Genomic DNA, 14,789 nt, shown 5'->3' on the forward strand with positions numbered 1-14,789 from the left:
AATGGACATTTTATTCAAAACATTTTTCGCGCTCTTTCTCGGATATGTAGGTATGCAATGCAACCACAAACACGATTAAAACTCACTGAAAAGTCGTACTAAAGTCGTAAAGTTATAAACACGATTAAAGATATTATACATTTATCTAAGATATACGTATATCTTTAATTGTGAATTATATTATACGCAATAGAGTAAGTTGTAATATACAAGCGGCGACGCTGAAATGAGATAAGGATGAAGGGGACAGAGGAGTTCGAAGTTTCGTTCACCAGCCACTGGGCGCGCATTGTTTTCAACGTCCCGATTAATTACATTGCGGTTGCCTATCTAATATCTATTGAATTGGAATACTTCAAATTTCAATACTTGTCTATGCTTCACACACCACACACGTTAATATATTGTGTTCTCTTTACCGTTGTTGTGAGTTCTGCTTTTACACTTTAACTCGTAGTTGTCACTTGCCATAGTTTTAATTAATAATTTTTCAATAAAAATGTACTACTTTTTAACTACTAGACGTAAAATAGTCAAATGTTCTATAAAAAACAGTATAAGTTTGGAAGTAGATCCGTCATTAATAAGTCACTTTTCTTTTCTTAAGGAGGATCCTTCTAGGTAAGTAATTTGTATATTAATTTATTTAGCATTTCGTTAGGTAAACCGTAATAAAGCGTAACTACGTTTTTGGATAAATTAACATTAGGTTATGTTATTATGTATGTTAATCTTCTTGTGCTTTCTTTTATTCATAATATCCACATTAACCATAGATAATAAAGAATAAAGATCTTTATTATCTATTTATCTATGACATTAACCAAAAAATTAATTACTTTCCAAAACTAAAATGAGTGATATACTGATATCACGTATCATCATATTATGCAGTGGCGTATTAACGGGGGAGGGGGGGGGGGTTGAGGTTCAACCCTCTCCCCAAAACAAAAAAAAAATTACTTAATGTTAAATAAATATTTTATTACTGGTTTTCTAATAATTTAAATATGTGGATAAGATGTAGACTAAAATCTAAGACAGTGTTAGTTGGGTTACTTTGGTGTGGAGTATCACTGCATTCTCTTAATTGCAATTTGTGTCACCCAGATAAGGTTTTTAAAATTTGACCCCCCCCCCCTCCCACCAATAAATTATAGAATATACGCCACTGATCATATAAGTAATGTACAATGTAGTTTAAAATGCTCTCCTAAAAAATGATGAAAATATAGATACGTGCTATTACCTAATGATTTATAAAATGTATTTTCAATAAATATAAATATGAAATTATTCTTAGTTGTATAGATGTGAAGTTTGGATTGACAACTATGGATTGTCACATCTCAAAGAAATTGATGCATCAATTTTGAAAAAAAATTATTGGTTGTGTTCAATGTGTTTTGAAAATTGTATGTTTCGAAATAAACAACAGAATCATCTTAAACCTGATGCTATACCGACATTATTTTAAAGTACACTAAAGAAACAGGCTGTTGAAAATGTTGCCAATGATGACTATGAGACAGTGGAAGATTGCTTGCAGTCATGTTCAACACCCGGTACTTATGTTTTTTGTAAAATAATTTATGAACTATTTTAATTAAAATATTAGGTTTGAATCAAAATAGATTAAATTATTTTTAAAATTTATAATGAATTTTTGTAGTGGATGGCTATTGGGGTATTAAATTATTTAATCTAAATTAAGAATACTTTTCTATGATGTTTAAATACATTTAATCAGTGTTGAATCCAGATATACTTGGGGGGGGGGGGGTCTGACAAATGAAACTTTCAACAAAATGTACCTATTTATTAAATGCACAATACTTGATATGATTACAGTACTTAATGGCTTATAATTTATATCAATGTTTTTACAACCTAACTATTCACCAAAAAAAAAAAAGTAAGCTCCCTCTCTAGAGAAATTGTCTGGATTCAACACTGCATTCAATACATGTTTTACTTATAACTGTAACTATTTCTAAACCAAATTTTAAATACTTAACTAGACTGATTATTAAATATCTTAAATTATATTATTATTGTATTATAATATTAATAATATCTATTTAATTTTTATTGAAGATAGATCTTCTGCCTTTTTGACAATGTCCATGTCTGATGTATCGACTTCAACTCCAGCATCTCTAACAGATCGAGCTCCAATGAAAGTTAAACTCAGGAAATAACTCTTTGCAGAAACTAAAAGGAAAAAAGAATTAAAGTCTGTAATGACTTCTAATTTACAGCTAGCCGAAGATTATTCTATCATAACTTGTCTAAAGGTCTGTGAGAAATTCTGCTCACTGACTGTACGTCTTTCAGTAAAATCACAAATTAACAACTAAAAGAAAATGTCAAAATATTGTTATCAAAAATCATAAAGTATACAGCCATAAAGATAAAGTGTTCACCTAAGAAAAAGATTAAATTGTGTCTATTAAAGATAAACTTCAGCCTGTGTAAAAACTAAAAACTGGCCGGTCGCTGGTAGACCTCATCCTACAGCAGCTGGTAGAATGCATATTTTATGACAGCCGATTGTTCTCTTTGTCATTGAAATATGAATGAAAATCTTATAATAATTAGTCTTATATAGATAATATTTATTATTAGTGCTGTAGTTACTGTAGTATGATGCATGGTACCCTCTGTCCCCTTAAAGATAAACATTTTATTATTAAATTGTGATATTTAAAGCTAAAAAAATATATATATAATATTGATAACATGTGTTTTACTTGTAAATTTATTTTAAACAATAATAATGCATAAATTGCACTTAAAAATAAAGTTTTTAAACGTTTGCTTAATTTGAAAAAAAAAAATGATTTCTCAATTTTATTTTTTAATATCATGAAAAGTATTTTGCTCTTCACCCAACTTGGATGTACCTAAGCCTAAATAATTAACTATATATAATATAACTTGTTTATTTAATTCATTAATTTTTATTCATAAGCTTATAAGTAATTTAATTATTTCTTATGCATTTTTTCATGAGAGTAAATCTGAATTAGTCCATTAAAAGTATTGGAAATTGGAAAATGTTTTTTGCCACAAATCTTATAGTACAATATAAATGGGTATACTATTATAAATTTATCTGTTTTTGTATTATTATTTCAAGTATATAATTTTTTTTTCAGTAACATTTTAGTATTTAAACTAAATGTTTTTTGTATCAGAGGATTTTTAATGATAAATGTAACAATTACCTAGTAGTTTTTTATGGTAATTGGTAAAAATATCCAAATTTGTAAACACTCTATTTTCTTATAAAATTAGCTTGTTAATATTATTTAATTTCTATTATAATAACTTATAAAACACTTTATATTAAAATTTAAAGATTTTTAACAAAGCTAAAACTTTTCATCAAAAATTATAAAAAGAAACCACTATATTTTAAAAATTTCAAATCCCTTTATATATCTTCAAACGACTAAAAATCAGTGTTGATTGCAGACTCCAAAGTATGAGCATACTTATTTAATTAATTGTTATTATTATTATTATTATTATTTTTTTTTTTTTTTTGTAGAACCATATTGAACATGGAACTAAATGACCCTTATTTATTAGTTAAGAGTGTTAAAATATTGATCACTGTTCCAACTATGGATTGGGAATTTAATTTAGAAAAAAATATTTGACAAAAGCGTTTAAAATGATACAAGATGATAACGTGACTATTTTAAAAACTATTGGAAAAATAGTTAAAGTATGTTTTAGGTAAGAACTATGTTACAAGATAATATGGTAAATGAAGAACGTTTAATAAATTATATTTAAAAAAAATATATTTATACTGATGTTGGTGTAAAAAAAAAATAGAACGGCTGAAGTATTACTAAAAACCAAATTAGGATTCATAATGAGAAAACAAAAGAATGCCAATTTCCTTACTTAACTGATGTGGTTTTTAAAGATAGTGAACTCAACCAACTAAAAATTATAGCTTAGTTATGTGCATATCAGAGCCCAAATTATGGGGGTGTAGCTAAGGGGGCTGCAGCATTGAGCTTCGATATTATTTGGGGTCCCAGGCCTCTGTTGATAATTAATTATTAAAGTGGCACTGAAATTTTTTAATATTTATCAAAAAAAATTAAATTCACTGGTTCATATATCTGCTGAAAGGGAAATAACTAATACAATTAATTTTTCAGATCTAATTCAAAAGTTTAGTGAACTAAAATATAGGAAAAAACCACTTCTTTACTTATGTTTATATTTTTAATTTCATCGTTTTATTTGTATTAAATATCATTAAATAATTACTTATAGACTTATGGTATAATTTATTTATTATCTTATAAAATAAATTGAATATATAAAAAAAAGTGGTAACCTAAGTGGGTATCGCTCTGCTGTACATTAGCTGCCATATAGATCATTATTATATATTATAGGAGTGTTAATTTGAATCCAATGATATGTATCATTGTATACGAAAAACGATTCTGAACGAAGATGATTTGTCAGCCTAGGATATCATTTCAAATGGTTGGTGAAAAAGGTGGTTTATGTTTTAATGACCAGATATTTTTTGTTAGTTCAAAATGAAAAATAAAATACAATTGCAAAAAAAAAACAATTTTATCCAAAACTTAAAAAGTTAGAATTAATTTAAAATGTATAGTCCATTAGTTCCCAAAGGTCCGCTAACGATTATCGCCATACGGTTTGTATTTGCATTTTCATCCATTTTGATAACCAATGATAAGACGAGATTTTTGCGTTTACTATAAAATCTTTGATATTTAACCGATTTATTTTTTTTAAATTTCATTGGAATCGTATTTTATGTATCTACATTAAGGTATAAACGATATTAACAATCGTTTCATTTTTCGGTTGATAACAGCTAAAACGTATATATGCGACGCTAGCACTGGGCTAGTGCTTTCACCAGAACGCACATAATATGCGGTGCTAGCACTCAAAAGGCTAGCTGTAAAACCAAAATAAAAATCATGATAATCATAAATCGATGATTATTCAGAAATCTATTGATTGCAGGAAATAAATTACAACATTACTTTACCTCAGGGGTGGAGGTAGGAAAAAAATTCAAAGAGGAGAGGAGGGGATTTTGAAAAAATTAGAATTTTTTGAAGGTTCTTAAGTGAGAATAACTAGGTATGTTTGAAATTAATCATCCATTTATTTCGGAGCGGGATTTAACCCCCATAACACCCCCCTGCGACCGCTTCTGCTTTATTTTAAAATTTGGGTAGAGGCTACAGGCGATGGAACATTCAAACATTGTGTAATCTATTTCCACGTTTTATATCTAAAAGACTGGCCACTTATAGTAGCTTATAATCTTAATAACGATTGTTTATTGGACAGAGATATTCTATCAATGTGTTCTTTACAAAAAAATAAATTTAGGTACTTGAATAAAACTTTTGTTACACTATTATGTTAAACAGTTTGTTGTATGATTAAATCTTATAAGATGTATTACAATTTATAGAAACTATCTGAAATAAGCAGTGGCAATATAGTGGCATAGGTTTCCTTTTTTATGCCTTCACGGCATCACATATAGACGTAGGTATATGTAAATGACAAAAAAAAATTAAAAATTCTACGGCAATAAATTGTATTAATTTAGGTCGGTTGCATGATAAAGATGAGAGTTTAAAAATTCTAGATTTCAGTTATTGAATAGAAGTACATAAAATGATAATAATAACTAATAAGTATCTATATTGTATAGTATGTATACCTAGTATTTAACATTTCTGTGATCAAGAGACTATACAGCTGTGAAGTACAGCTATTCAAATTCTACAGCAATACTTCGCCATACGTATAAATGTATAATATACTGTTACACCAACTATATATTTTATAATATCAATTATACTATTTATTTTATATCGCACAACAGGGCGACGCCTCTTAACGTCCAATGCCTCGGATTGTTGTCTGTCTCAAAATCTATTGAACCCACGTATTTGAGATCCGTTCTCTGCGGTTTCCTATAGATTGGACACTCGTATAGTTTTGGATCTTTTCCTGCTGTGGTGTTGATGGCGAATACGTATATCACCGGCATCTGTTCGTACAGTACCTTTGGCTTGCTTTCCACCAATTTACCCGTCTTTCGGTCCAAGCTGGCGCCCTCCAAGAACATGCCGCATACATACACGCCCTCCGGCGGCGAGTCACTCAGTTCCTCTTTATTGTGGCGCGTTATCAGATTCTGAAGCACTACTGAATCCAACGCCCAGCCCCGATGTGCTCTCGTAACTTCCTACAAAACGATTAAGCGCAGGTATTACACTGGATTGTAAAACTGCAAATGCACTATAGGCACAGGTGGACAAATAAATGGAAATAATTAACTTCAGTTTATTAGAAAAAAAGTTGAAGCATATTTTACATAACATCTGAGTTAAACATATAATGATTGTGGAACTTGTAACTATTGTCTACTACAACTTTTAATATAGGTAAGTAAGTACTTGCTAGTAGCTGAATCGTTAACGGGTTATAATAAAAAAAAAAACTATATCTGAAAAATTATTATGAAAAAATATGTATAAATAATTATGAAAGTGAATGGTTCTAATACTTAAAGCATCATTAAATTTTAGTACTTAGAAATAACAGAAATGGAAAGTGATAAAACACTATAAATATTTCACCCAATCATGAATGTGGGCGCGCGAGAGTTAATTAATCAGATTACGCAACAACTAAAATTAAATTGTTATAGAGATGGAAAAGTATAAAATAATTGTTATTTTCTTTAGATTTAAGTCATGATTATAAGATTTTGTAACTTAACATTTTAATAAATTTATAATATAATATTATTAATTTATATATTAAAAATTAAATAAAACGCGTGGAAACATCTTTATTATTAAATTTAACTGTAATAGATTAAAATGAAATATCAATATTATATAACTATATTATATTAATTCAATAACTTTGGTATTTAAATTAGTAACCTATCTAGTATCTACAATTTAAAATGGGTAAATTTATTGGTGATATAATCGATTATAATTGATAATAAAATATCAAGTAAAATTTAAACTTTATTCTGGATAGGAAATAAAAAAAAGGAACGGATAGACAAATATTAAAGGCTATTTCTTAAGACAAAACTCGACGAAAATTAAATTTTGGATTTATACCAAGCTTACAACCATCTTTTGAAGTAGCATTTAATTTCAACACAGTATAATTAATTACTAATAATGATTCAACACAAAATGAAATAGTAAATACCTATGCAAGTATCAATGTCTGAACATCGTGTAGTAATATTATTAAACAATATGATAACTATAATTCCGATAATAACATAATTTAATAGGTATTCTTGAAGATGAAATTCTGAACATAAAATGCTCAATTAATGAATTTAGGTACTCAAAATCTTAACATTAATATACAATCTTCAATCCTTTAATAAAAGAAATATAGCTAACTTTGTAAATTATGTTGTCCCCACTAATCTTCTAAATGAAGCAGCATAGAGTTTGGCTATTCATTCGATTTAGACTTATAAATGATAACTTTATGATAGACAAAATGTCTTCTAAAATTTTTAGAGCATTTTCTCATTTAAAATAATTTTATTTAAATTTAAATTAATATATTATCATTAGAAGTGTACTTATATTTTATTTTTATTTGTTGTAATTATTTATTAATAAAAATTGATTTTATTGAAGGTATTCAATTTTCTGTTAAATATGGCTCGACGTTTTAAGATCGTTGACTGGCTTGTCATCTACTCTGTTCGTCACCAGCATGTATAGTATTGTATACGAGACACAGCAACACTTCAGCAGGCAGTGGCGTATTTAGGCACAGGCCCTATAGGCCCGGGCCTAGAGCGGCGACATTGGAGGGCGGCAAATTTTAACGATTTTTTTTTACAAAATTACAAAAAGTATTTTTCATTTGATGAAATCAAATTTAACTGATTTTTCGTTCACTCAAAATTAAGTAGCTATCTACATGAACCTACTATATTATACACATACGAAACACAGTACAAACCAGTAGGTTAGCTGGTTAGGTTGAAAAAAAAAATTTTAAAAGTTTTAAATATAATTAGTTTGAAATTGTAAAAAAAGATATTACGTGTTACTAATTTAATGTTCATTAGAAATGTTTCTTTTATTAGGTTAGGTTATAAAATTATAATATAACAAATTGTATATTTAAATATGTTGCGGAAAAACCTTAAATACGCCACTGACAGCAGGTTAGGCATGTCTCTACGAATCAACACAAAAAACTAATGTATCTAATAACTTTTTAAATAATTATTGATTTTGTTTAACTTTTCTCATTAAATAGGTACCTATAGTTTATTTAAACATCAAACACTTGCATTTAAAATTGTAAAACAAAAATCACGCAAATCGAATCGGTAGGACTTCAGATACAACTTTCCGACGAAATCACCTCACGTTTAAATATTATATTATATTATATTTATATAAATTCCATTTAAAATAAAAAAATAAACAAAATTAATTCAACAAAAAATAACAGTTAATTTTAAAAACCACTGTTCAGTTCTGTTCGTGCACTGTACACGAAATGATTAATTGAGTAACCGGGAAATAGTATTTATCTTTAGATATTGCGGTGTTATTATGAGTTTTATAAGTTTTATTAGAAAAACTAGTATGCTGATGACAACAATAACTTCTCAACAATAGATTTAGAAATGGAGGTTATGAACGTGTGTGTGTGTGCAGTACTGCAGTGTGCACACGGCAAGTAACGCGCGTTATTATGCAATTCCACAGGAAACTAAATATTTTCAAAAAAGTTTTGTTTAGGAACTCTTCTCATTAGATGGTTCATCTGCATACAGAGTATTAAAGTTTAAAAATAATTATGTTAACCGGTCATGTAGGACTTCATATATGACTGACTGTAGAAATCGTATCACGTTTTAATAATATAAATTATATTATAAAGATACCTATGTTAGATATTAACCATTTTATTAAACAGTCATCCTATACTTTTGCAATAATTAATACATCATTTATATTTATATATGCATAGATATTCTCCAATACCTATCGTAGTATCGTAAATAGTAGGTATAACATATTACTTGTCTCATGGCTGTCAAAAATCCTTGTGGGTTAAAAAAACCAGTCATCCAGAACACATTTGGTCGACCACTGTTTATCCATTTTCTAAACTGATTATCTCGTTCCAGTAACTCAGTAAACCAAAATCCGAGAGTAGCTGATTCCCAAGACACCTATGCATTATATATATAGATAATAATAGATACAAACAAAAAATATTTTTCGTTAGATTATATTATAGAGCTCATGCTTACTAAACCTATTAATTATATACTGATTCTATTTTATTCTGAACTAGATTATACTTCGAAAAGTTGGAAATTTAAGACATTTATAAGAAGGAAGATACTTTTATATTTTAAGATTCTGAGTGGAATGATGAATGTATTAATTTTACAGTGATGTGTATTTTTTTATAATTAGTAGGTATTTATTCTAAAAATTGAAAAAAATATTCATTAAAAATGCCTTATATTCACTGATAAATGTATTGGCATATTTCCTAGTTCATGATAAAATAATAAACATGTATTTAAAATGTGGTTATAGAATTAGTATATTCAAGTAGATATCATATTAATAATATTATTATTATAATTTTTCTTCAGATTACTTTTTGCCATTTCTGTGGTATTCTGGCGTCATACATGGCATCCAAACTTTCTCTTAGTCCCTGGCTCATAACAATTGTACCATCGATAGCCAATTTCAAATCGCACAGTGTCTTTTGTACAATTCCGATTACTTTTTTTATTCGGTCGATTTCTTGTCGTAAGAATATGTTCATGGGTAATAGGGCACCCATCCTTTGCAGAGATTCTTTTACCTGCAGACGAAAAACGATGATCACAATTATTTTAGTAATATTTTTGTTGTCAAATATAATCCTAATAATGTATTATATTATTCACCTCAAAATCTTTATACTGTTTTGGTAATTTTTTTAACATGTCATCGGCTAAATGATAGACTATACTTTCTCTAGTCTCTCCTCCTTGACTTCCACCCTGTTTTGGCTGTACGCTTAAAATCGTATCTAGTATTCCTTTCGCAGTATTTATTTGATGTCTGAAACGATTATAGTATAAGAATAAAATACTTAATTATTTTTTCATTACATAACTAAGCAGTTATTTACGTGATGTCAGCATTTGAATGAAGTCCGAACACTTCTGGAGAATCCGTTACCGGTAAACTGTTTATGTAATCAATACATCCCTAAATAATAATAATAATAATAATAGTAATAAAAGAAAATACCCTACAAATAAAAAAAAAAAGAAATCGATTTTTTACGAACTTGTATATTACGATTCACAGGAACTTTGTAGCTTTTGTAAAATTCGAAACCTGGTCTCAACAACACATCGCAAAACCACACCTAAGAATAAATTACCTATTAGAATTTGTATCACAATGAATGTGAATTAAAATTTACTTGAGTGAACGTTATTAAAAGTCTTTTATCGAAATCGTCAGTAACTCGGCCACCGTATTGTACTTCACCCAACATGTAACAAATAGTTGGCCAAGATACACCCTGCAAACAAGTTTTAATAATAATTATTATACTCTATTATAATATTATACAATATATTATGTAATTGAAACTATCATAGCTGTATTAATTGAATTACTTTTTTAGGATCCATATCGTCTAAATGATTTTGAACGAATTGAACGCTCGCAGCGAAATCGGCTTGATTGAACTCATATGGTATATTCCATCCTAACGGTCCGAATTTTCGTCTCTCTTGTACGATTGTATGAATAAATGCTACGGCATATAGTAAAATAGGCCATTGCGGTTGAGCCGAATAATCAAGCATGTCCTATCATACAAAAATATTGGAACATTTTAAGTGCTACAGTTCAAAAATGACGTTTAAAGAATAATACCACAATTTTAAATTTTGATTAGCCTACCTGACTAATGTTCTGATACGTTCTTTTCATACTTGCGCGAATACCTTGTGGAGGCTCATTTGTGAACTTAATTGCCATCTGAAAGTAAAATATATTATTATACAAATTATTATGTATATTAGTTTTATTGTTAGTACTTAAATTCAAGGTTATACCTACATTACCTACTAACGGGATAGAATTTTGTTAAGTGACATGTATGACAGTCATGGAATATTTCAATACTTTACCCAACGCTATTCTAGTATTCTATCATTATCATAGACTTTTTAGATTAGATACTATTTTGTAGGTTAAACTATAAAATATCACGACACTTTTGGTCCACCAGCATTCATATATAATTATATATATTATATGTATTATAATTATTCATGTTTATGGAAATTATTAATGAACAAGAAATAATGAGTCAATTATAAGAAAAAAAATATTTGGATGTAGCTGCAAAAATAGACAACATTATGAAACAATGTATCTACTTACAATAATAACGTACAAAAATATCTTTGCTAAAACAGTTTTTATGAAAAATATTAAATGATTATTATTACACCTACTTTAGATGGAAAATAAAATAATTATAGATAAGTAGGAGGTACCTACCTATTCAATTTTAAATACGCGTTATAGTTTTCATGACTTTTTTTTCTTGGATAGAGATTAATGTCAAATTTTTCCATACGTATACATCATTAAGTACGTTTCAAATTAATTTTTATTTTTCAATTTTATTTTTACAATGTCTGTTTATAACATTTAAAAACAGTTGTTCAAGGTACCTGGAGTAGTGCAATCGGAAACTGAGGATGTACTTCGGTGGTTATCCACATTCTAAACGTACTGTGTATTTCTTCCGAATCTGACAAAGCGTCCATAGCTTCAGTACAAAATGGCAAAGATAAATGCATGTTTTGTAAAAGCACCCAACCACCGTTTGCTATGCAATCAGATATCATATTTCTAGCATGTATTTCTTGACCTTGACCCATTGAAACAGATCGTATTTCTAAAATGAAAGTAGATTTATTAAATTATCATACCTAATATGTATGAAATAGTTAATTATTGTTATATAAATTGCATGTACATACGAATATCTTTAGATTTAGCCAGAGCGGTGATTTGTGGTGATGGATCAGAACCTATGGATAAGATACAAACGAGTGGTGTCTGTGGCTCCGATTCTTCCCAAGTTTTTTCCAAGTCTAAGATGCATGCTTCTCCATACTCTGGCCCAAGAGAATCTATAAAACACACCGGCAACACAGTTTTTTCCATGTACGGTTATCATATTTTTAATACCTAAAGATATGTAAATTTAAACTGTAATATACTAAATGGAAATAATAATATGTATTGCATTTATATTATATTATTATGCTTTGTTTGTATAATATTAATAAGTTAACAAATTCAAAGGAACGTATTGCTTTTAAAATTAAGGTATACAAATTCCAAATACAATAAACACAATAAATTCACTATATTGTATAGGTACCCATAATATATTTTCGAGACTGCGATAACGTTCTATCTGGACTCCATGACCTGACCAGCAAAAGTTTTCGAAACACATCAAGAGATTTATTATACCCACAAGGTATATCTTCTTCCTCCGGTTTCTCTTTTTCATACCAAATGCGCCATTCCTTCTCATTTTGTTTTATCTAAATCATTCAATAATATAGAATTAAGAAATATATTCCTTGTTTATATTGAAATAAAACATAAGGGTGATTGTTTATACCTAATAGCTAATCAAATTCATACTTACTTTATTTAAAAGATTTGAAAATACTGATAACTTGTTAAGTTCAACTAAATTTAACCAAGTTATGTCCAATACCCATCGGAAAGGCTTTGGAGCAACTGCATTCAAATCTAATGATGCGCCACCTTTATACGTAATTAAATTATTATTTTTTATTTATATTATATTATATTCAAGCGAATGTATGTTTAATTGTTCATTATGCATGCCTACGTTATTTATCAGATTGCTATGAAACTTTGGGAAGTTTTGAATACACTACCTCGAAGGTTTTGCCATATTACATCCTATCCTACGTATATACTTATATACATTAATGCATTTATAAAAATAGTATTCCACTAACATAAAACCCATCAGATAATTGATTTAAAAATAATACATTTACAAAATTCGAGGAAAACTGCTTGATTTTTTTTGATATTATTTTTATACGAGCTTGCGGCCATATGCGGATATTTGCTGAAATTTTGGTAAAACAATGTTGGTTGGGTCAGCTAGAACCCTTTGAGAACTTTTCTGTTACGAACCTTGGGAGCCAAGTAAAAAGAAAAAAAATTAGAAAGAACACAAAGCGAAAACAAATAACGTGGGTGGGACATGCGACACCGTGGGTCAGGCGTTGACAATGTTCAAAATGTTAATTAATGATAAAATATTATAATACAATTTTTTTTTAGCAGTTAATAATGTAAGTTAACGGTATGGATTATAATTTATAACCTTTTATAAATGTCATAAACTCTTCGTGTGTATTTGATTCTTATGACAATCAATTTTCATGGCCAGCATCAAGGTAAATAATGGCTTATGACGTTCATATAGACTTCTCATCGTGAACATCCATACTTCATAAGTTAAATATTGTAAAATGTTTATAATACGTTCTTCAGTTATCGAACTTTTTATTGATTTGTTTATAGAGTTATCAAATATCATTAAAAATTGTTTTAATGAATTTTGATACATAACGTTTACGTTGCTCATTTCAACTATCAAAAAGTATAGTATTGATCCACGAGCAGCCACTGCTCGAAATTCTTCTCTGGCCTTCATAATTTTTATTTCGGTTTGTTCTGAAACTTGAAGTTTGGCATTTACAGCTTCGGCGGTGGCTTTGGTTTCTTGGAGTACACTAATCAAATCTTCATCATCTACCAATGAACCCTTTTTTACAAAAATAATAAATTTAATATTATTATAAGTTTATCTTTTAATTTCATAGTTAATTACTTGAATTGAAGATAACTTATGCAGTAGATTACTTTCAAATTCTTTCATTGAACGTTGATTTTGTATAACTGACTCAAATAACGCCACACGTTCAGCTTCTAAGTCTGATTTTTCCATTAATATTACTCGACCTAAATACATTTATATAAATGATATAAAAAGGGGTGTTATTATTAACTTTTTTTTTTTACCTAAAAGCTGGTCTTCAAGACCTTGCATTGTAACTGTGAAATCTATAATTGAAGTTTTAGCACTAATTTCAGGTGAATATGCTGGATTAGGCAATTTGGTCGTTATATATAAGACAAACCCAGGCATAACATCTGTTTCTTTATCGCCGACAACTACCTAATATAATAATAAAAGGTATTGTAAATTTATACGTAAAATATGTATAATATTTATAAATATCTATAAATTCATTTTACTCACCTTTTCGATTGAACCAGATTTAATGAAATTCTTTTCTAATACATTATCAATTACTGGATCAAGTTCTTCGCTGACATCTTCTATTAATAATGGTCTTCCGAGAGATAAGCAATCCTCTAAATGTGTTCTAAAGTATTTATGATTCAATGAAGTGATTTGAAGTTCATTTGAAGATTCTTTATTTTTAATCCACATTTTCCCTTGGTTTTGAGGATCAATCAGAAGTGGGTATGAACTAGATTTAGTTACAATAAGTGCATTTTGTACCGATAACTCATCATTAGGAAGACCTTGTAATGTCCACTCAGATACCT

General features: G+C 28.4%; 1 protein-coding gene and 1 long non-coding RNA gene across 2 annotated transcripts in view; one reads left to right on the plus strand and one right to left on the minus strand.

The window, feature by feature from the left end:
- Positions 1 to 204: 204 nt before the first annotated feature.
- LOC114125714 (uncharacterized) lies at positions 205 to 2,743 on the plus strand. Its single transcript, XR_003592538.2, has 3 exons — positions 205 to 621; positions 1,304 to 1,565; positions 2,098 to 2,743. It is a non-coding gene; the product is annotated as an uncharacterized LOC114125714 (long non-coding RNA).
- Positions 2,744 to 5,707: 2,964 nt separating this feature from the next.
- Positions 5,708 to 14,789, minus strand: part of LOC114125707 (dynein axonemal heavy chain 5) — a 30,356-nt gene continuing 21,274 nt past the window's right edge. The window contains 18 exon segments of the mRNA XM_027989473.2: positions 5,708 to 6,283; positions 9,131 to 9,283; positions 9,724 to 9,936; positions 10,022 to 10,178; positions 10,249 to 10,328; positions 10,411 to 10,491; positions 10,549 to 10,650; positions 10,748 to 10,942; positions 11,037 to 11,114; positions 11,819 to 12,045; positions 12,131 to 12,283; positions 12,538 to 12,706; positions 12,814 to 12,935; positions 13,534 to 13,563; positions 13,566 to 13,977; positions 14,044 to 14,174; positions 14,235 to 14,391; positions 14,476 to 14,787. Of these exon segments, the coding sequence (XP_027845274.2) occupies positions 5,897 to 6,283; positions 9,131 to 9,283; positions 9,724 to 9,936; positions 10,022 to 10,178; positions 10,249 to 10,328; positions 10,411 to 10,491; positions 10,549 to 10,650; positions 10,748 to 10,942; positions 11,037 to 11,114; positions 11,819 to 12,045; positions 12,131 to 12,283; positions 12,538 to 12,706; positions 12,814 to 12,935; positions 13,534 to 13,563; positions 13,566 to 13,977; positions 14,044 to 14,174; positions 14,235 to 14,391; positions 14,476 to 14,787 (3,159 nt within the window). The 3' untranslated portion in view covers positions 5,708 to 5,896.

Source organism: Aphis gossypii, chromosome 1, assembly GCF_020184175.1.
Source record: "Aphis gossypii isolate Hap1 chromosome 1, ASM2018417v2, whole genome shotgun sequence".
In the NCBI taxonomy this organism is placed as follows: Eukaryota; Metazoa; Arthropoda; class Insecta; order Hemiptera; family Aphididae; genus Aphis; species Aphis gossypii.